This window comes from Myiozetetes cayanensis, unplaced genomic scaffold, assembly GCF_022539395.1.
Source record: "Myiozetetes cayanensis isolate MyiCay16 unplaced genomic scaffold, myiCay2020 scf22, whole genome shotgun sequence".
Classification (NCBI taxonomy): domain Eukaryota; kingdom Metazoa; phylum Chordata; class Aves; order Passeriformes; family Tyrannidae; genus Myiozetetes; species Myiozetetes cayanensis.
In genome coordinates this window covers 9,908,517-9,931,081 of record NW_026087434.1, presented here as the reverse complement: position 1 = coordinate 9,931,081, position 22,565 = coordinate 9,908,517, and the positions used below count along the sequence as shown (strand labels likewise).

The following is a 22,565-nucleotide window of genomic DNA, read 5'->3' as shown; positions in this document are numbered from 1 at the left end:
AAGTTTCCAAGACATTTACCTAAATGACACTTCCAAAATGAGGCAAATCCCTTGTCAAAGGACAATTTTGCACTGGAGTTTTTCCCTGTGTGGGCACCATGACATGAACTGTGCTCCCCTTGGGCACACACAGAGCTTCATCAGCACGTGTGAATAATTGTGACCCTGAGTGTGGCTGTTTCCTGAAGTCTGGATTGAATGAATCCTCCCTACAAGAATCCTTTAGGGATGCACTCCCCTGGGGTCGCTAGATAGGAGAACTGTTTTGGCTGTTGGGGTGTACTCAGGAATAGGCCATCCCAAATATTTTAAATTTTGCACAGGAAATCCCAACAATCCCACCCTGTCCCTGAGAGTGTTGTCCAAATACTCCTTGAGCTCTGGTGGCCTTGGTGCTGTGCCCACTGCCCTGGGGAGCCTGGGAGATGCTCCTGCTGGTCTGAACCTTCACCTGAGCTGTAAAATCCCCCCAGTATTTTCCTGGTTTCCGTCCTGTAGCTGCCAACCACCAGCTCCCAACACACCTCCCCAGTCACTGTTCCTCATCAAGCCCAAAGCCTGTTCCACCAACTCCACCCTCTCCTTCAGGAGCCAAGGGAGAAGGTTGGGAGGCTGTGGTCCTTGAGGACAGCTCTGGATCTTGTAGTGAACTCAATGCCCTTCTGCTCTTGCTCTGATGTCAGGGAAAAAGGAAATGTGGCAGCAGAAGGTGTGGAGGGAATGAGAAAATACAGCAGTAAAACCAGGCAGGAAATGTGGTGGTAATGACACCAATCCCAAAAGACAATCCCATGTGGATGAGACAACTCTGACCACCTACAAACACCTGAAGTCCCTGGAAGTGTTTAAGCCCAGGTTGAAAGGGGCTTGGAGAAACCTGGGCTAGTGGAAGGTGTGGAAGGTGGAAGGTGTCCCTGCCCATGGCAGGGAGTGGAACAAGATGATCTTTAAGGTCCTCTCCAACTGAAACCATCCTGGGATTCTGTGATCCTCCCCCGGACCAGGCCATGTTCTGGCTGCTCCAACCTGAAATTTCCTACAGCAGAAGAACATCACCTAAAAATATCCAACTTTATATAAGACTTTTTTTTTTTCATTACGAAGAAATAAGAATCCTTTTTCCAGTGGGGAAGGAGCAGCCCAGGGTAAGGAGGGACAGAAAGGCAGAAGCATGGGGGGGTACAGGGACCTTGCAGCCTTCCTGTCCTTTACCCACGTGCTGATTTTTGTGCAAGGCCAGTCAGCTGTCACCTAGTGAGCTCCTGCTCACGAGCCCTCAGCCCACTGAGAGTCATGGCCCAAACTGGGGCTGAGGTTGTAGAACTTATTTTTGGCCCAGAGCAGGATGCAGTTTGGTTTTGATGAGTACAAAGTGTATGTGGTGGTTACCAGGCAGAAGCATCGACCCAGAGTACCCCTCTGGGGAAGCAGAAGGTGCTCCAGGCCCAGGGGTGGGTGGTTGCATGCCAGGGAGAGGCTGTGAGGGCTCACAGGTGAAGGCAGGAGGGGACACACCAGCCTGGTGGCTCTGCCTGTGTTTCCCATGAGGGGTGAGCAGACCTTGTTGCAGGAGTGCTCCTTGCGATGGGCATGAGGTTGAGGCTGAATCCGTGCAGTGCCAAAATGCAGAGGTGTTTCTGCTCGTTCCTGGTGCCAAGTTGTGGTTTAATTTTGTTAGTTTCTATATTTAATGTGTGATTTTTTTATCGAGCAGGGGGAGAGGAAGGCTCTGCAGAGCTCGTGTGTGAGCATTCTTCTGCAAAGCTTCTCTACCACCACGTCCCTGCAGGAGCCCTCTGCATTCCAGCAGGGCTCCAGGGACCACCAGTGCATGGGCTGGCATTCCCACCCAGCTCCAGCAGCTCTGCTGTGTTTCCATAGAGGTTCATTCAGGATTGAAACCTGCTGAGACAGCCACCCTGAGGGCTGCGGGGAGGGGGCAGTCCCTGTGCTCACCCAAACCGGTGCCTCCTGCCCCAGGGTTGTCCCGGTCTCCCAGGGGTGCTGTCCTGGCTGTTCACGCCCTCTTTGTCCCCGCAGAGGTGGAGTCAGACATCCTGCGCCGGGTCCGGACGCTGCTGCGAGAGCTGGACGGGCACCACCCGGCCTGCCAGTGTGACCGAGGTGAGACACACCCCCTCCTTGCTGGGGCTTGCTTGGCCCCAACACCCCCTGCTCCCCTCTCCCAGGCAGTGCCAGGGTGGGGGGACACGGTGGCTTCCCCTCCCTGGCGCTGCTCTGCCCTCCCCAAGCTGCTCTTGGAGGTGCCAAATCTTTGCTGAGCTCCTGGTGACCCTGGGATCAGCTCAGCTGCTAACACATGGTCCCTCATGGGCCATTCACTTAAAAGTTGGACTCAGTGACCCTTGTGGGTCCCTTCCATCTCAGAATAACATCCTGTGACACTGTTGTTCTGTGACCAGCCATTTTCATCATCCTCTGCATGGCTTTTACATCCTTCCCACCCTACACTCGCCCAGAGGGTCCAGCATTAAGCTGGGACATAAATGCAGAGGTCTCAGATCCAACACTGACTCCTGGCACATCCCTGTCCAACTCACTCAGCCCCTCGGAGCTGGAGTTTTCCCTGTCTCTCTCCATGGGGATGTTGTTTTGCCATGCACTGCTCAGCTCCTCACTGAAGAGCCACTTGATTTCTCTGTGTTATGGATTTGGAGAATGAAACTCTACCCGAGACAGCCACTGGACGGTCACAGCCATAGGAAACCTAATTAATTTTGAAAAATCGATTTTTCTTGGAGCACGTGGAATATTTTACAGTTAATGAAGTTTGATTTTGTCTGGAATGAGCCTTGACATCCTCAGGACTGAGATGCTTTGCGGTCCTTGCTCTGAGTGCTGTTGGCAGGCAGTGTTCAGGTGCTGTGTGCTGGGGACCAGCAGGAACCCAAATTCCTCGTGACAGGCTGGGAAAGCAGGCAGTGATGCACAGAGCAACAGAGGCAACGGGAAACAAACCTCATGTCCATTGCCCTGCCTTGTTCTTCTCCACTCCCCACAGTCCTGGGGACCTTTGTCCAAAGGTTTCCCAGTACTGGAGATACAACAACACTTCAGTGCTGCATCCAGAGCCAGGGCAGCAGCCTGGCTTGTCCCTTGCAGAGGGACAATGACTGAAGCAGAGGGAAGACAAATCTGGTTTAGCTCTGATAGTGCAGCATCCCCGTGGGTGTTTCTTGCATCAACAGTGCCCAGGTCTCCTGATTCCTCTGTGGAACACCCTGATCCCTCACTGCTCTGCTTGGCAACCTGACCTTTCCCGGCTTTCACTTCTCAGGGATGCTGCGATGGACCCTGCATAAAAAAATCGACCAGAATCCCAGTAACAGCTCTGTCCTGGTCAGGATCCTGGTGAAGGAGCTGGAAAGGGTAAGTGCCACCACAGAGATGTCCCCTGAGTGCCGGGCTTGGCCCCTCCATGGCACATGCCCTGCTGGGTGGGCAGAGGGATGGGGACTCAGCTCCACCTCAGACAGGAGTTTTTAGGGGCCTTGAGCCCGGGTGGGGACTGTGGGTCAGCACAGAGTGGAAAACCCTGGGGGACAGCAGGGCAGAGCTGTAGCTTGTCCCCAGCTGATGACTGCAGGGGCCAGGGTTTGTCCCAGAAGTGACAGTGTGCCGTGGGCAGAGCCAGGAACCTCCCCAGGCTCCTCAATGTCACGGCAGCCAAGCCCTCACAGTTTGCAAATAGTGATCAACACCTCCAACCACCCCAAATCTCCCTCATCCCACCCCACCAGCTGTGGTTACAGGTAGAGTGGAAAATACTCCTCTACATCACCCACTGTGATGAAACACCCTACCCAGTGTCCTGTCCTGGGAGCACAGGTGGAAACCTGTGATGGGTTTTTGGTTTCATTGATTTCTTGTGTCCTTTTCTGGTCTTGTATAAACCTTCAGCACCCTCAGCATCCTGGTGTGACCTGGTTTGTGGTTTGCTGAGGTGTCATGTGTAGAAGAAGCATCTTTTCTGTCTTATGAGCCTGCCTCATTTTACCCAGTGCCCTCATTCTGGTGCAGGGAGGATCAGCCCCTGTTCTGCTCCTCATCCTCCTTCTCCCCCTCCTCACCCCACTGATGAGCCCACACTCTGTGCACAAACCTCCCTGTACCATTTTCTCAGCATTTTTACTAATTTCTCCTTCTGATCTGGGAGGATGGAGCAGCCCTGCTGAGGCTGCCGCCTCCCTCCCTCAACACGTGCCACACACACGGGCCATGCCAGCCCAGTGCAGATCACTGTGCACACATCCAGCAGTTATTCCCAATCCCAGATTTCTGCCTTCTAGCAGCTCTGAGGCCACTTGCAGGCTGACTGTCTCATGCTGTGGCAGTTTAGCTTCCATCAGTGCCTCGGGAAGGCATTTTATCCAGCAGCTTCTGCAAATCCAGATAGACAGGAACACCCACATCACCCTTGGCTGTGGATACAGGGATTTTCCCCGGGGATTTGAGGGCTGCTTTCTCTGCTAAAGCCATGGCAGTTCTCCTCATAGGTATTATCACTCTGCTACTCTTATCTTTCCTTGCCCAGCAGGGGTGTCAGTGCTCCTGGTTTGTAATTCCCTTCATCTCCCTGAAGCTCTTCCTGGAAATCTGTGACACTTGTTTGGGTTTTATTATTTTTTCACTCCTCTGGTGCTGCAGCAGCTCTGAGCCATCAGTACCAACCATAGATGATAATTTAGCAATTTCATGCTTGAGTTCCTCCAGGGCAAATATCAACTGGTCTCAGCAATTCAGCGTTATTCATTTCATTGATCATTTCTAAAGCTTTGCTGCCATCACTTCCATTTAACTCAGATCCATCAGCCCTGAAGAAAGGTGCTAGAAATATCTTTGGAGTGGAAATACCTTTCCCAAGTTTATCCCTGAGCATTCCTGTTGCTGGAGCTGTTGTTAGAGCCAGACCAGGCTGCAGGGAGGGGCTGGAGCTGTGTCAGCTGGAACATCCATCTGGTTTCCCATGGGCCAGGATGGGGATGCAAGAACAGCTCTCCTCCCTGTTCACTCTGGTCCCACACCCACCAAATGTAAGACAGACTTCTCCCAGAGGTTTTGGTTTCCCACATGAGCTTCTGCAACAGAAAGGAGGAGGTCAGAGAAACTTCCGCTCTCCTTCTCCCACCGTGGCTGTGCTGTCCATGCACCCTCCAGGGACATCTTGCCCACCCTAAAAGCCTGTGGGGGGATCCCAAACCTCACCTTGACCCAGGAATCATCCCACCTAAGCCAGGGAGAATACCTTGTGTGTCTGAGCTGCTGAGAGACAGAACCCAGCACATCCTGGGGGCTCTGGGGGCTCATTCCCAGGGCTGGTGCCCAGCCCAGGATCCTGCAGGTATCAACTGTTCCTTCTGCTTCCACAGGCAGAGCGGGGTGACTTCAGGCATTACATCATCCCCTTGCTGCACACCCTGATGTACACCTTGATCAAGGTAACCTACCTGGGGGCTTGCTGGGGCAAGAGCCAGGGGAAATCAGAAGCCACAGGAGGGGCCACTTGAAGTCACTCAGGACCTGTTCCTGTGCTGGAATAACCCAGTACCTGCCCAGCAAAGCCCTGGGACTGCCATGGGTGGACTCAGTTGGGTGTTTCCCAGGGTGCTGTTTGGTGGTTGAGACTCTGTCACCTGTGACCCACACAGGAGTGACAGGTCCTTCCAGCTGACACACTTTGTTGGAGGTGTTTAGGTGCCTGGTGGTGCAGGAAGCCACAACCTGTTAAAAAAAGTGCCCACATCCTTCAGTGGTTATTGCTGGAGATTTTCCAGACATTTGTAAGGCCTGATTCTGCTTCATTTTGCACTGAAATCCATATTGAATTTGGGTAGCTCTGGGGTCTGTGGGGAGAGCAGCATTAGGGATCCCTGCCCGTGGCATCTCCTTATGTCTCCCCAGGCTCCCTGCATCTCTGAGGAGCTCTGTGGCAGAGTCTACGACTTCTGCAAGAAGCTGCTGACCCTGCCCAAGCCCTTCTGCACCATTGGGCTGGACTATGCCACCAGGCTGAAGGTGGAGAGGGCAGCACCAGGTAGGAGGGTCTGTCCCTGAGTGGCACCGGGCACGGCTGGGCCCTCGAGGCAACGGGACTGGGGTGTCATGAAGCAAAACAACTCTACCCCAGCCAAAACCAGCTCGTGGGGGCTCTGGGGGATTTCCATACCTGAGCTGGCCTTTACCCAGTGCAGTGAGCCATGGCAGGGAGATGGCCAAATGCTTGGGGGTCTTGGGCGTGCATTGGGGTGGGAGGGTTCCCCTCTCCTGACCTCAGGCTACTGAGCCTTGAGACAACTTGGGGGTCATCCTGCTGTCAGTTCAGGCACACCAGAGTCAAGGTCAGCCCATCTAAGGCCAGCTATATATATAAAAATATAGAGATATAGATATAGATACAGATCCACACCTTCTGCATTATGAGGAGTGGCTGAAGGCACTTGGTGTGTTCAGCTGGAGAAGAGGAGACTGAGGGGAGACCTCCCTGCAGTTCCAACTGCCTGGGCAGGGGCAGAGGAGGGGCAGGACTGAGCTCTGCTCTGGGGGGACCAGGGACAGCCCCCAGGGAATGGCTGGAGCTGTGTCAGGGCAGGCTCAGGGTGGATCTCAGCAAAAGGTTCTTCCCCCAGAGGGTGGTTGGGCACTGAACAGGCTCCCCAGGGCAGTGGGCACAGCCCCAAGGCTGCCAGAGCTGCAGGAGGGTTTGGATGATGCTCTGGGGCACAGGGGGTGACTCTTGGGGATGGGCCTGTGCAGGGCTGAGGGTTGGACTGGATGATCCTTGTGGGTCCCTTCCAGCTCAGCACATTCTATGATTCTGTTTGGGAAACAGGATGTTTCTGCTCCCAGCCTGGGCATCTCAGTGTGTTTTGTGGAGGTCTCTTTTTTGCAAAGTGAATTCTCCATCTGAGATTGAGACTGCCCAGCATGGGCTGTCCCTCCAGTACCTGTGCATCAGGTTGTAGACACTAAAATGCCACAAGTGTCTACAGAGAACATTCCCTTCTACAAAGCAAGCTAAAGGACAACTTTGTTTCCCTTTTTCTCCACTGTTGCTTTTTTAAAGTTCTTCTTCTTACAGTTTTCTTTAATAAGATTCTTTAAAAGTAACCCTTTAGAACAGTGCAGGGTCCAGATACCCTGTGAAGGCAAGGTAAAACATGAGAAATCTGGTGGGAAATTAAAAAATGCCATATTAGGTATTCTCAGCTCATCCCCATCACCCCAACCACCCTTCCCCAGTACTGCTTTGTCTGGAGCTCCAATGTCCACCTTTATCTCACCTGATTTCTGGTAAAGGAATGATTCAGTGTGGAGAGATGGGGATCTCCAGTGGGGCTTCCCTTAGACCACCACAAGGTTCCCAAGATGATTGTAGCTGAGCAATGCCAGGTGGGTGTATCTTCCCCTCCCCAGAGCTGGGTGAGGGTAAAATACATCTCTCCTAATTCAGAATCTCGTTGTGCTCTTCATATCCCCCCAGACACTGTTCCCCCATGTGGCCCTGGGGAGGGAGGCCAGGAGTAGGGCTCTTCCTCCTGCTTCCTCCCAAGCTCATAATCCACTAAACAAAGGAAGGGAAACACAGGAAAGGATCCCTGAATAGAAGGGGTTTTCTTTTTATGTAGCATGACCTATCTTTGCCTTTGACTATTTTTAACTCTGGGCCTGATTCTTGGCTCGTTTACATCTTCTCCCCAGCAATGGAACTTGGCAGACCCAGCACCAGCCTCTAAACCTGGGAGTAGCACTGAGCTGCTCCAAGGGGTTGTGTTATTTCTCATTATTTCTCTGACTCCCATGTGTTTATCTCCTTGCACTTGCCAGGTACCTTGTACCAAAGAATGGTCATTTCTGAACAAAGCCTCAAAAGCGACCCGTACCCTTACCAGGAAAAGTGAGTGGTGCCTCGTTGAATGTGTTGATACTTTTATTTTGCAGTCTTTTAGTGAAATCTGTCATTTTCCAGTGCTCTAAATTAATCTTGGATAGAACAGACAATCTGGACCTCACCTCTGGGGCAGTACGTGGTCTTGGGGGATACAATTTGGTGGCACCCAGTACCTTGCCAAAATGAGCTTTGCTGTGGGAGGAGCATATTCCTCTTGTGTGTCCCAATTTATTTCTGTGGTCCTGGGAGGCAGGGAGCTTCCCTTTGTGGGGAGACAGGATGGAGAAGGGAAATATCAACAGCAACACTTTTTTCTCTACATGGAATAAGGGAGACATGAGTTACTCAGTCTACAACTTCTTCATGAGGGGCAGAGGAGGGGCAGGACTGAGCTCTGCTCTGGGGGGACCAGGGACAGCCCCCAGGGAATGGCTGGAGCTGTGTCAGGGCAGGCTCAGGGTGGATCTCAGCAAAAGGTTCTTCCCCCAGAGGCTGGTTGGGCACTGAACAGGCTCCCCAGGGCAGTGGGCACAGCCCCAAGGCTGCCAGAGCTGCAGGAGGGTTTGGATGATGCTCTGGGGCACAGGGTGGGACTCTTGGGGATGGGGCTGTGCAGGGCCAGGAGTTGGACTCGATCATCCTTGTGGGAACTCAGCATATCCTGGGACTCTCTGATGTCATTAACAGGGAATCCTCTCCTCTCCTCTCCCTCTCTTTTTCCCCACCCTCCTGCCCCACACAGGATTTTCATCTTTGCTGACCCAGAGCTGCTCCCTGAAGCCATCTGCAATGCTCTGCTCACCGACACAGAGGCAGCTCAGGTGTCCCAGAGCCCCCGGGCCTGCATGTGCCACGTTATCACCCACGCCGTGCAGGCGGCCCTGGGCGAGGGCTGCGACCTCGGCAGCCTGAGGGGCAAACTCCAGGTAACAGCAGTACCTCTGCAGCTCCACAGATGGTTTTCCAATGGTCCTACTCCCGTTGGGCACCTTGAAGAAGAAAAGGGTGTTTTGGCAAGTGGAGGGATTGGCGTCACCCCACTCCTCTCTGCTGCTCTCCATCCCTGGTAGCCCCAGTGTCATTCTCAGAGCTGGTGTAAAACTAAAAGAGTCTTCAAATATAGAAAACAGGTTTTAGAAACAGCCAGAGGTTTTGAATCTTCAGTTTGAGTTGTCAGTTTTGCCCAGCAGAGCAAGGCTCTGCCACTGAAACCCAGCTCCTCTGTGAGCCCCTGGGCACTGCAGAAACATCTCACTGGAACTGTTTCAATTATTTTTCTCCAAAGCCTCCTTGGAGGAGCTGTGGGGCCACAGGAACACAAATGCCTGGTTCAGAAAGGCACCTTTGGAGGGGCTCTCAGCAATTTCCACTCCAAGGACGCCTTTCTGTGTCTGCTGTCCCCATTTCCTCAGAGTCATTTGAAGTGCCAGCACTGCTGCTGACTCCCCAGGGGACACAGTGTCCATCAGCTGCAAACCTGCCAGAAAAACAAGCTTTAGGCAGACAGCACAGCCAGCCTTCTCTGGGCACACAAGAGGTCCTTTGTGTCCTGTGCTATGAAACAATATTTTCAGGACTCATTTACCCTCTTTCTGCCCCCCCTCCCACGGCCCTGCCCGTGGAGCATCCCTCCTTTTCACACCTCGGGGTGCTAACAGCTGCTTCCCACGGCAGGATATGCCCACGAGCGAGGTGGAGCACTGGTTCCAGCAGGTGGTGGTGGCCGTGGAGTGTGCAGCAAGCGAGGGGAGCACAGCCCGAGGCCAGCACACAGCCAGGCTGGAGGAGATCTACAGGGCCCTCCTCAGCTCCTCGCAAACAGGTGAGCTCCAGCCAGCCATTCCCGGTGGGATAGAGGAGCAGCTGGCAGGCCCTTGCCTCCCTGCTGTGCCTCTGCCATGCCCTCCCACAGGTGTCCATCCCCACCTTCCCTCTGCCTCTGCTTTAGCAGAGGTCCTTACAAGTGACCTGATGGAAAACTGGCAGTGGAAGGCAGATTTGTCACCTGAGGAAAGGGACTGTGGCAATCTCTGCTCCTGATTCATCTGTCTCTGTTGTTTGCAAAGGGTGTCAGAGATGGCAGCTGGGGGAGATTGGACAGGCTCTGTGGTGCTCTGCTGGTGCAGGGAACATCCTGCCATGGCCTGGACAGGGGGAACGCTGTGCACCCCTCCCTGAAACCTCCTTGTACTGATGTACAAAGTTTCCCAGAGAAGCTGTGGCTGCCCCATCCCTGGAAGTGTCCAAGGCCAGGTTGGACAGGGCTTGGAGCAACCCGGGCTAGCAGAAGGTGTCCCTGCCCATTGGAGGGGCTTGGAACTGGATGATCTTTAAAGTTCTTCCAATCCAAACCACCTGTGGTGTGGTGGACTGTGGCACTGCCATCTCCTCCCATCCCTGGCAGTGCTCTTTTCCAGCCTGGTGCCACTGGGGCTACACAGATTACAACAAAGGTCTCCAGTCATTGCAGCTCTTCACACAAATCTCGGGCCAGCCAGAGGGAAATGGGGGTCATGGTTCCTCTCCTGGCTACTCCCTGCATTCCAACCCCCTCCCTAAAAATAACTGGAGACTGTCCCAGTGCAAGATATGGGGAAGAACAGCCAGTGGTACAGGGAGAGGAGTGGGACCATTTCCACCTTTTGGAGGCAGTGAGCTATTAAAATGTGTCACTGCTTTTCCCAGAGCCATAATGGGTTAAAAAGAGATGGTGGTGGTGGTGGGACCAGAGTTCTCCCCTGTGAAGAATGTTTGATTTATTCTGCAACCCCTCTTCTCTTTGCAAAGCAAGGTCCTTCACTTGCCCGTGTTTCACCTCCCTATTTTCATTCCTCCCTTCCACACACAGTGTAGGTATCTTCTTACAGCTGATTTGTGAGAGCAGAGGCCTGTGATTACAGCCTCACATCTGGCCAGAATTGGTTGCCCAGGGTGGGAGAGCCCCTGGGGCTCAGCAGAGACTCTCTTAGCCAGCATCTGGTGCTCAGCACTGGGGGGGTTCATGAAGCTGTGTGGGGAAAATGCTCCTGTGTGTTACAACCTTGTTTCCCCTAGGAAATGTTCCCGTGGGAGGGCTGCAGGACACCCCTCTGCCCAACCCCACCATCAGCTTTCACCTCTGGACAGAAGAAAACCAGCTCTGTGAGTGCCCCAGGGGGGCTGTGGGGAACTGGGGTGGTGCCTGAGGGTGGGGATCCTCTGCAAAACATGTCATTTTAGCCCTGACTCCTGAGCAGTGAGTTTTGTAACCATCATCCAAGGGCCCAGCTTGTGGAGATTTGTGCTGACTGCACCAGCCTTTCTTCTTGTGGGCTGCTGATCAGGGGACTAGGGGTGTGATGGGCCAAAGGAGATGAGAGGAACAGGCTGCAACAGGATGTGTCCAGAGTGCCTGATTTTGTTGTGGATGCCCCATCCCTGGAAGTGTTCAAGGCCAGGCTGAATGGAGATCTGAGCAACCTGGTCTAGTGAAAGGTTCCCTGCCCATGGCAGGGCTTTGGAATGAGATGGTCTTCAAGGTCACTTCCAACCCAAACCATTCTATGAGCCTAAAATTCTATGATTTGAGTGATACCGAGCTCTCTTCATGGTGAAATGTGAAATGGGATTGAAAGACAGACTCCCCTTGGGCCCACTGGTGGAGATACTTGCTTTACAGTTTGCCTGAGAAGAGAGAAGCAGGGGCAGGGCAAGGGCTCAGCCTGGACTTGGTTGGGTTTCCCTCCCCAAGCTCCTCTCTGCCCGCAGGGAAGGAGCTGGTGCTGTTCATCCGCCCGCTGTCGCAGAGCTGCGAGCCCGACTGCCTCGGCCAGGACCTGGACAGCTTCGAGATCCAGGACATCATCTCAGACTGTGAATGCTGCGAGCAGACCCGCTTCTCTGTCCTCTCCACCGACAGTGGGATTGAGCGAGACCTGCCCGTGGCAGCGGAGGAGCCCTTGGCCCCCTGCAGTGCCGAAACGGAGCAATCCCGGCTCCACAGGAGGGGCGGCATCAAAAAAAAGCCATCACCGCTGGAGAGCGTGGCCTTCCTGCAGGCTGGCTGCAGCAGTCCCGGGGTGAAACCCTCGGTGAAGCTGCAGAAGAGATCAGGAGCCCCTCAGGATGCTGCAGCCCCGCTGCAGAGGCTGCACACTGCCCGCATCGTGCTGCTGGGGGACGACCGCATCCTGGGCCGCCTGGCCCAGGCCTACCACTCTCTGAGGTCAGTGGTGGCCACAGCCTCCTGGGCTCTGGGGGCTTGGGGATGGGCAGGACACAGTGGGGGCTGTGCTCCTCAGCCTTTTGAAGCAGCCAGGATGGCTGGGGATGGGGTTGGGCTCCAGTGGCACCTGGAACATGATGGGACTCTGGTGTTTGGCACTCACTGGCTGCATGGCATCATTTGGCTCTGTCGGCCCAAACGATGCACAGAGCAAGTTCCTCCCTCTGTCCATGGAGTTAATAAAGAATAATAAAAGATGTTTTCCTATGGAAAAGGGAAAAATTCTAAAGAAAAGCTGTTTTCCAGCTGGCTCTTCCCAGCTGGTTCACCTGGGCCAGGAGAGCAGCGTGGGGTGGGTCTAGGCTGTGGTGCAGGCAGCAGCCTGGGGGGCAGAGCTGGGTGCAGAGGGACCACCAGTCCAAGAAAAAAATTCTGTCTCTGGCTCCCCATCATCTCCCCATGCTCAGTGAGGGAACCCAGGGGCATTACTGCCATCCTGTCACACGGGGCAAAGGGAGGTACACGAGGAGGGCACACGCTCCTGTTGCAGGGCATCTGCAATCTCCTGGCACTGCCCAGCCTTGGCCAAGGGCCATGTTCTTCCCTCTTCCCCTCGGGACACAAGTGTTTGTTTTTCCATTTCAAGGAAACGGGAAACGCGGCGGGTTTTCCTGACTCCCAGGCTGAACCTGCAGTTCTACTACATCCCGGTGGTGGCAGGGCAGCCAAACACCTCGGCTGCCGTGGTGAGTCTGAGCGTGGCAGCTCCGGGTGCTGCTGCCAACTGCCAGCAATGGTGACGGTGTTTTTGGAGGGAGAGCGGGGAGGGGATACAGGAATTCCCATCCGTTCACGTCCTGTTCCCAGGACAAGGAGGGTGGGAGCCAAGTCAGGGGGGCTGGGCTCTGTTTGCAGGCTGGTTTTGGGGACCCATCAGCTCCACAGACATTCAGGTTGCTCCAGCCTCCTTGATGTGTGGCACTTCATTCAGCCCTGCTTCTATGACCCACCTATAGGAGGACTGATGATGTTTAGCAAAGGGCTTGTGCTTTTACCACCTCCTAAATGCTTAGGGGAAGCAGTTGCTGCTCACTGAGGGCTTTACCATCTTCTCTGGTCCAAGCAGGGAAGGGCAGAGCTCCCTCTGGCTTCTCTGTGGCTCCTGGTATATCCTCTGAGCTGTGTTTCTCCCACAGGACCACCCTTCCAGCGGCCACGAGGAGCTGTGTGAGGTGGCCGGGTACCTGGGCAGAGCCGACCCATGGTATGAGAGCAACATCAACACCTTGTGCCACATGATTCCCAAGCTGGCCACCATGGTACGAGGAAAACCTTCCCACCTCCCCAGGCCCATCTCCCAAATGCAACTGAGGATGAGGCTGTGTCCCTGCAGGGCCCCAGACAGAGCTTTCCTCCTGCAAACCCTCCCCTGGGCGCTGCAGCTGGAAGGTGTCTGTGGCTGACACTGCCCCAGCCCACCAGCCCCGTTTGCTGTGGTGGGGTTTTTTGGCCAAGGGACAGGAAATGGCAGATTTCAAGAAAGAAATACCCCTGAAATACCCCTGGCTCTCATTTCCTGGCAGTTTGAGCTGTCGTTGGCAGCCCACAGGAAAGGCTGTCAGGGGGGCACAGCCTTGGCTTCTCCCATCCGCCTTGAGCACTACAGAGCGACAGCTCATCACTCACTGTTTGTCTGGGAAGGTGTGAGGGTTTGTGGCAGGGTTTTTGAGAAGTGACCGTGGCTGATCCACGATGTGATTTGCCCCCCTGCCCAGCCTCCCTCGCCGAGCAAACACCTCGTGACCGATCTCTTCATCACCGACGTCATCGCCTACTACGTCCGCATGGGCGTCCAGCCCGTCTGCTTCCAGGTCTATGCCGTGAAGGTGGGTGTCACATCTCCTGAGCCTTCACATGGCCCTGCAAGGGCTTGTGGAGCTGTGCAGAGTCAGCAGGGCCAAGGGGCTTCCAGCAGATGTGAGCCAGGATCCCTGTGCCCCCCAGCCTGTCCCCTCCTTGCCAGGCTCCCAGGTCCAGTGACTCGGTGTAGCACAGCTCAGCTGGAGTCAGTGATCCTGGAAAGGCTATTTCAGGATCACACAGGTCAGAAAAGTGAGCCTTGAAGGGACACAGATTACCTGCTCTGCTGGATTTGGGGTTGCTCAGGAGCCCTGGTATCTCCTGCTTCTTGTCCTGTGAGGAAACAGGACTTTTCTGAGCAGCTTTGCCAAAACCTCTCTGTGTCTCACAGGGGCTTTGCAGGGTTTCCTGAAACACCCTTTTAATTTATTTCCTCTCAGCTTTTCTCTGAAGGTGAGTGAGACCTGGCAACTGATATGAGAGCCAAGACAAAGTGTCTTCAGGCACGTAACATCAGTGCACTGCTCTGCTCCTCTGGCAGTTTTCCCCCTTCAAAGCTTAGGCTGGCACTGATGCACAGATCTCCTTTTAATCTACTTGTAGCCACTGTGGCAACAGCACAGGAGCAGCCTTTGAATGAGCAAACTGGCACATCCAAAGAGCTGGAAGAGCTTTGGTAATTCCTGGTGGAGCATGAGTAGGACTTGAACTAATAACATGTACCCTGTAAAGACTTGGAGCACCTGGTCCTCAGCTTGTGTGGCTGGGGATTTTGATTTTTTGGTGAATTTTTATTCCACTCATTTCTCCTCCAAGGCAAAACCCAACAGCAACTGAGAGAGTGGGTGATTCAAGCAGGGGAAGAGGAACTGAGTCCAGATGTGGTTTTCAGATAGACAAACTAATCTCTTGCCATGCAGGGTGTGATGCTGCTTCATCTGGAAACACTTGACCCTGTTTTGCCTTTTTGATTAAGACCAGGCTGTTCCCCTTTGGCTGCTGAAAGCTTCCTAGAAGTGTGAGTCAAGTCCCACAGGAGCTGGATGTAGGGCTAGGAGAGGTTCTCCAGAACCTTCTCTTCGCATTTTGCTCAGTACAAGACCACAAAAAGGAAATAATTCATAGGGCTGTAACGACCCGATGAATTAAGTTACCAGATAGAAATTAGGTACCTTGAAGCTCAGCCAACGTCTCAGTCAGGCCTGGGCAGCTGCTTCCTGTGGCCAGGGGGTGGGTGGCTGGGAGCTGACTCATCGTGAGTGCACAGTGACATCCAGCGGCAGGGGACACCAGGGCCAAGGTCTGCCGTGCTCCTGGGCTTCAGGAAGCAGAGCCAAAGCAGTTCTCCCCATCCCAGAGGTGCCCTGGCTGCCACGATGAGGCCACAGGTGACTGAGGAGATGTTCTTAAGAGATTTTCCTCTCTTTCAGATTTTCTTCAACGACCCGGCGCAGGAGCCGGCTGAGGACGTGTTCCTCACGGAGCTGTGCACCCAGGGGCAGGACAGCATCTCCCACAGAGGTGTGTGTGTCCCACCAGGCTGAGCCCTGCAGCAGGGGCTGTCACCCTGGGTAGGGGCCCTGCCCTCTCCAGACCCCACTCACCCTGTCCCTCAGCCTGCAGCAGCCAAGGCCACATTATGGGACAAAGCAGGAGGCTGCCCTAAACACCTCCATCTCCCTCTCAGGCTAAATGAGCCTGAAACCAGGCTAAATGAGAGACCTCGTGGTCACCTGGCTCCTGGCCTCAACCACCTTTTGTAAACTGGCCTTGGGTTGGCTTCAGGACCCTCCAGAGTTGGATCAGCACCCTAATTTTGTTGAGGAAATAAGCTGGGCTTTACAGCCATCCCCTTTGCCAGGGGTTTTCCCTATTACAAATCCAGCTTCCTCGAGGTGCCAGTTATGGGACAAGAGTGCTTGAAGGCTGGGCCATTACAGGAGGCACATCCAGCCCTTCCATCAGTGCTCCGTGGTGTCCAATCTGATGGATATTTGCCACTGAGGCTGGGCACAGACCCTCGAGTGAGTCCATCTCACTGGGCCAGCTGAGTGAACAGAGCCCCAGCTCCTGTAGGCAAGGAGAGAAGGGCTGATGTGCCAGATCACTCTGGGATGGAGGGGGTGGCTCATCCCATGGAAGGACTCCTCTCTGCTCACCACAGATAGGTGGGATGAGTAAAACCTCAATCCCACTCGGTTCCCTCCTTGCAGAGCTAAGCGTGACCAAGAAGAAAACAACCCTGGATGGCCCTGGCATAGATCTCACAGTAACATACAGAAAGGTAAGCAGGGCTCTCAGCAGCCCAAAATGTCTCTGCTCACAGGGATTCCCCAGCATGGCACAGATCTCCTAAAAGTAGGACTCTGACTCTCCTTCTTTCCTCTGGAATTGAGCTCCAGGAGAGGACAGAGAGGTTGTGGTGAGCTTTAAAAGCCTGGTAGCTAACCCTGTGTTTGTGAAAACCTGCCCCAGACCTCTCCATGTCCAGGGGGAACCAACAGAGCTTTGCCTGCAGGTTGTGGTGAGCGACCGAGAGAAGGAGCTGGACATCTCCCTGCGCTCCACAGGCCTGGTGATGAAAGCCATCCCTTCTCAGGAGGCTGAAGGTGGGTTCTTCCTGCTTGGAACCATGTGAGGAGGGTTTGCTGAGTTTTCAGGTTCTCAGTAGGGTAAATCTGTCCACAGCCCTTAGTGCCAGTTGTGCCTGGGCTGTGGGGTTGAATCAGTGATGGGCAAATATTGGTGTCACCACAGTCTGGTGGTGTGTTTGTTTTCTCATGAGTGATGTGTCTGAGGCTCAGACATGATCTAAGCTTGGCAGCATCTTCCTTTTTCTCCAGCAATCCTGTTTCACCTTGCCCTGTGAGCTTCCCACTCTGAGCATGATTCTACACGAATCCCTAGCCCGTGGAGCTTGCTAGAGTCCTCCCTTTCTGCTGTCCTGTGTGTCCCACAGGCAGTGCACCCAAATGTGGGGGATGGCACCAGTCCTACTGCAAGCTGAGCTGAGATCCTGCCATGAGCCTAAGATTAACACCCTGCTTCTGTTGCAGACCTGGAGTGTCTGAATGTGACCATCACTGAAATCATCAGGACCAGCAACTTGTCAGGAAAGTCATTCTCAGTAAGTACCTGTGGGATCCTCACGGCCCTGGAGGGGTTTGGTCACTGCCTGGAAATCCCTTACAACAGCAGTGAAAGGGGAAACACTGTGGGGAGGAGAAGGCTTTGGGACCAGCCTGCTTAGAGAGCATTCTGAAGTTACTTTCCATGTAAAAGTCCAGGTTTTTGAGCCAAAGCCCCTGCTGGTCAATGCCACACAGAATCCTGTCACAGGAGACCCTGAATGACTGTGTCCACAGGGACAAAGCAGAGAAATAAAGCTTAGCCCCAGTTCTCATGGCTCCACTTGGGTGCAGGAGAGGATCTGTAGTTTTGCTACCAACTCCATTTGCTCCACACCTTCAACTGCTGACCCTGCATGTTATCCCCCACAGAGATCCCAAAAAATAATTTAACAAAGCACAAACTTGAAGCAGGAAATTCAGTTAATCTATTTACCAGCTCAGAAAGGTGGAGATGTAAGAGAAGGGACCAAAATCTTGGCCTTCTGTCCTTTTTGTTTTGCATGAGAGTTCAGATAGACCCCAGAGGTGTTGTTGCCCCATGGGAACCTGTCCCTGCAGTTTGGGTGGCATTAAGTGTTGGTGTGCATTGGTCATTCAGGCCCTGCAGTCTCCAGTCTCTCAGCTGGTGTTTTTAAGTAGGCAGCACAGTCTTGCTAATTTTCACCTGGTTTTTGGAAACAGCAAGGTGCTGCAGCCCACACTGCCCACAGAGGTACCCCACAGCTGTGGAGAACAGACCATGCCCCACATCAGACATTACAAACCTTGCAGCCTCTGCAAGCATTGGAAAGCCTGCCCTTACAAAACTTGACCAGGTTGTGATGGCAGGAAAAGGATTTGCCTTGTGTCACATCTGAGATTAAAAAATAAAACCAGAGGAATGTACTCATCCATCCTGTTCATACTCAGCACCCACACACCACCCATTATCAAGCAGCCAAGGGAGGGGAGGGACACACTCACTGGGCTCCTCCTCCTCTCTCCATCCAGGCTGTGGCAAACAGGTTGAAAACACGAAATATCACGATCAGGAGCACAGAGCAGAGACCCTTCACGGTGCACCTGGACAAGGACAGCAGAAGAACCTACAGGAACGTGATCAGGTGAGAGTGCCACGTGTGCCAGGCTCTGCCCATCTCCCTGGTGGCCCTGCATCCTTCCTGGGAGGGCTGTTTCCCACGGAGCCCTAGTCCTCATCCTCATGCAGGACAAAAGACCTTCTCCAGGGAACGCAGGGCAGAGTGGTGCTTTGTGCTTTTGGGTGATGGTGAGAGAAACAAAATGGTTTTTCATTGTACATAAGGTGCTGTCATTAAGACAGTAGAATAGGTACCTGCAGGGACAAACAGATCCTGGATGTCCTGAATTGTCTCATGAGGCTGATGCTCTCTCCACTGACTGTACCTCTCACCAGGGAGCCTCAAGGGGTAGAGAATCCAGCCCTGTGAAAATAGCAGGGATTAATGTGCCTATAGAAGTTGCAGTGACACATGATGTGTTGGAAACAAGCAGGTGGTTCAAGGTCTGAATAAACTGAATTCCCAAGAATCAGACTGGGCCAGGCTATGGATACCAGTGGTGTGGTCAAAATGGCAAACATCAACTCATCTTTCCAGCCAAACACAGTTGAATAAAAGCATAAAAGCAGCTGCACATTTGAGTGTGACCATCCTACCTCAGCAGTCAGTGGAGAGACCTGATGTTTGGTCTGGGATGAGGTTCTGGCCCTTAAGGGCAGATCTGTACATGAAGTAAATGAGTTCTTGTGCTCTTGCAGCCTGGAAGTGTCTCCTTGCCTAGAGCCCAGCTACTGCTTGCAAAAGACAAGGACCATGAAATTCAGCCCTCACGAAACAGAGGACGTGGGGCTCGTGAAATACATGCCCAAGTCTCTGCTCCTGCCTATCAACACGTTTGCAGGCGTCATGCAGTGAGGAAAGTGAGTGGAAGCTGCTGTAGGAGATGTTTCACTGCGTCATCACAGAGGACATGGAAAAGGAGAACGCACTAAAAGGCACCAGTGGAGATTTTACAATGGCAATGGTGTGAAAAGCTGCGAGAGCAGAGGGTGGATGGGGCTCAGCCACGCCCTGCTGGGTGACAGTGTGACCACGGCTAACAGCCCCCTGCCAAGGGGCAGGGTCTTGCTGCAGAACTGAGTTTTAACCTTTTGCACAAGTCAGGGGAAGCCTCTGAGCTTCTTCATTTCAGGAGGACTGGGGGGAAAGCCTGGCTGAGGTGGTGGTGCTCGCTGTGCTGTGCATCCCAGGGGGTTGCTGGCAGTAATATTTAGTGGGGTGGTGTCTCCCAGCCCAGCATGGGATCAGGGCCTGACTGTCGGGTTCTGCACAGCAAACTCTTCATTCTGGCACAGGGTGATGTATTTGGGCAAACCAGCAATTACTGCCCTGACTGATTTAGGAAAGCCTGACCACAGTGGGTGGAGAATGTGTGTTCACTGCTGCTTCTCTGGAAGTCAGTGGAAAACCTGCTGTTGCTTCAAAGGGGCTGCATGGCATAACAATGAATGGTGTGAAACAGGGACATGGGAAATCTGGTGCAATATCTGGCAGCAAGGAACAGGGCAAGAACTGCTCATGCTGCCCAGGAAGTGCTGTGGGACATGCTTGGCTCTGCTCAGAGACCTTCACTGAGCAGGTATGGAGGCTGCACAGCAGCTCTTGGACATCTGAGCTGTCCCTTGGAGTCCACCTGGGATTTCACTGTCATTTCACTCTACAACCTCTCTGCATCTTGTCTGGAACCTCACGAGTGCTGGGTGCATCCCTCCAGTTGTACATCCTGGGAACAACCCCCTCCAGTCCCAGCAGGACTGGAGCTCTCCCATGAGGTCAACCAGCAGCGTCTCAGTGTCCCACCCTGCCTTGCAGTCCTGTGCCTGCTGTGTTGTGCAGAGGAGTTTGGGGTTGATGGATGGGCAGGATGCCTGAAAGACTTCTTTGTTCCTTTCTCCTGCTGCTCCCATGGTGCAGAAACCCTCCCCTGGTGTGCAGATGGGCCAGGCTGAGCAGCGACAGCCCAGCTCCTGCTCCCACCAGGCTGGGAGTGACGCAGTGTTCAGGAGGATCCTGGAGGAGGACCTTGTCTTCATTCCAGGTTTTGGCTGACTGAAATAATGGATGAAATACTGTGTGTGTTTATTGACTTTCTGAATGTGAGCTGTGGTTTCTGGAGTCCAGAGAGTCCCCTCTAAATTCCCACTGGAGGAATTTCAGGGCATTCCTTCTATGACACTATAATTTCTTTATTCTCTTGGCTCCCAAAAACTCGTTACCTGGGCTGCCTTCACTCAGGGGTACTTGCTTGGATCACCAGCCCAAAGAAAGTGTCCTTTAGCTTTGTATGTGTACATAACAGCTCTTCCATCTCTGGCTGACACTGCTGGGGAATCCCTGGAGCCAGCTCCATGCTCCAGGGTGATGCCAACCAGCTGCAGTGGCACTGGAAAATCCTTATTTCACCCCAATAGATGGGGCAAATCCACCCCTCTGGCCTGTCTGTGCCAGGTCTGCCCAGCTCTGGGGAGCTGCACCTCTGGAAAGTCACTTCTGTTTAACCACCTACACCTGGAACAAGGAGCCCACCCCCAGATCACCCAGTCTGGGGGTCTGGAGAGGAGTTTCCCTTCAGCAGAACTGCTCTGAGCTTGTGGGTTGCCTTGGCTGGTTAGGCCCCATGGAAATCTTACCTCTATTTCTTACCACATGCATCAGGGTTCAGGGGTTCAGCCCTCCCTGGTCCCTCTCTCTGCCAGCAAGCAAAGCATTCCTGCTCCTGTCACCTGGCACAGCAGGCACTGCCCCTTCCTGTTCCCAACTAAAGGTTGATTTGCTCTCACTTTGAGTGTCTCGTGCCACCCAAAACAATTGCTGAAACACACTCCTGGGGGCACAGCAGCTCCAGAGCTGTCAGCAGGTGACAGGTTACTTAGCAGTGTAAAAAGCCACCAGGCCCCAAGAAATATTTAATCCTGAACCTGCACCAACAGTTGAAAGATCACGCTGGGCAACAGCAGAATGACCATTTCCAAAGGAAGCTACCTTGGAATGCTGGAAGATGTAGCCCCTTGATCCTGGCAGAGCCAAGCACAGTCCTCAAGCCTTCATGTCCCCCACAGGAGTGCCAAGGCTGCAAGGTCTCAGCAACAGCATCTGCTCCTTCAGAACTGTTTTGCACCTCACAAATCAAAAATTGTTGATGCTCACCTGTGCCAGACTTGGGCAGGAAACATTCTGGCCCTGAGGGAAGTTGAAGGTAGACAGGAGGCTCACAAACAAGTCAGGAACAGCCTGTTTGCACCAGCTGTTCTTCTGTGTGAGCTGGGATAATATGGGGCTTGAGTGACCAGTGGCTCTGCACACATTTGCCTCTTTGGGGGGGGTTGTGCACCCCAGCACACAAGAAAAATGCTTAAAAAGCCACAAAAAATCTGGGTTGGAGTGTGGTGTGTGGCATTCAGAGTTTACTTTGTATAGTTGTAAATGATGTAGATGGAGTATAAATTATTTGTATATATAAGAATGATCTGTATCAGAAAGTGCAATCCTTTTAACGCCAGATAAAAGAAATTAGGTGAAAAAAAAACTCCAGCAGAAACTGTCCATTTGGTTGTGGTTTTATGTTTCCCTCTGCCTGGGGTGGGTGGGGAATGAGCTGGTAAGACCAGAAAGTCACCAGTGTCCTTTGGCCCTCTTGGCTGGTGTCTCCTCCCCACCATGGGGCTCCAGGTTGTGTTACAGAGAGAGAGACTTCATGACCAAAGAGCTCATTTGTGGAAGGGATGGGCAGAAATGGCTGAATTGTAGAAATCTAGAAGCAGAGCTCTGTGACTATAACCTCCCTGTTGGCTGCCCCTTGATCCCCCCCTGTGCTGAGACACTCTGTCCCCACAGTCTGTTCCACTCACAGTCTGTCACTTCAACTCATTCCCTTAGTGGGGCTCGTCACCTGAGGGTGGGAAAGGGGTGAACCATTGGCTTTCTGCAAGGATCCCCTAAAGCCCACTGACCCTACTGACCACAGGAACTGCTCATCAGTTGAGCAGAAACAGCTCCCAAACTTGTGCTAATGAATCAGCACAGTTGTGAGAAGAAGAATTCCATAGGTTGTTTCATTTACTCCTGGAGACCACAGGCAGCAAATGCAGATCCCAGAGCAGCCATAGCACAGGGACAGTGTTCAGGTGTACCCTGTACCCAAAAGTTGCTGGCTTTGGAGCAGATTCATCTTCTGTACCAGGTCAAAAAGCTGGAGGAACATGGCAAGTGTTCCCTTGGTTGAATGGCACCCTCAAGGGGTGAGGGTGGGCACGACTGCCTGGAGACTGGGAGAGCACAGAAACCTGAGTGCAGGGTGCATTCAGAAATAGCAGAGCCTGGAGACACAAATCCTCCTGGCACAGCTGTGTGAGGGGTTTTACCTGGCAGGATTCCTCACCTCA

At 53.3% G+C, this 22,565-nt stretch overlaps 1 protein-coding gene across 3 annotated transcripts in view; it reads left to right on the top strand.

The window, feature by feature from the left end:
• Positions 1-21,703, top strand: part of PIK3R6 (phosphoinositide-3-kinase regulatory subunit 6) — a 35,511-nt gene extending 13,808 nt beyond the window's left edge. For all 3 annotated transcript variants that reach the window (XM_050319439.1, XM_050319440.1, XM_050319438.1), the window contains exons 3-20: positions 2,041-2,124; positions 3,299-3,390; positions 5,391-5,459; positions 5,923-6,055; positions 7,846-7,915; positions 8,652-8,835; positions 9,584-9,731; positions 10,964-11,050; positions 11,657-12,113; positions 12,760-12,859; positions 13,310-13,432; positions 13,889-13,999; positions 15,404-15,494; positions 16,187-16,257; positions 16,492-16,582; positions 17,030-17,100; positions 18,095-18,207; positions 18,882-21,703. In XM_050319439.1, coding sequence (XP_050175396.1) covers positions 2,041-2,124; positions 3,299-3,390; positions 5,391-5,459; positions 5,923-6,055; positions 7,846-7,915; positions 8,652-8,835; positions 9,584-9,731; positions 10,964-11,050; positions 11,657-12,113; positions 12,760-12,859; positions 13,310-13,432; positions 13,889-13,999; positions 15,404-15,494; positions 16,187-16,257; positions 16,492-16,582; positions 17,030-17,100; positions 18,095-18,207; positions 18,882-19,038 — 2,252 coding nt within the window. In that variant the 3' untranslated portion in view covers positions 19,039-21,703. The remainder of the gene's footprint in view (positions 1-2,040; positions 2,125-3,298; positions 3,391-5,390; positions 5,460-5,922; positions 6,056-7,845; positions 7,916-8,651; positions 8,836-9,583; positions 9,732-10,963; positions 11,051-11,656; positions 12,114-12,759; positions 12,860-13,309; positions 13,433-13,888; positions 14,000-15,403; positions 15,495-16,186; positions 16,258-16,491; positions 16,583-17,029; positions 17,101-18,094; positions 18,208-18,881) is intronic.
• Positions 21,704-22,565: the final 862 nt, after the last annotated feature.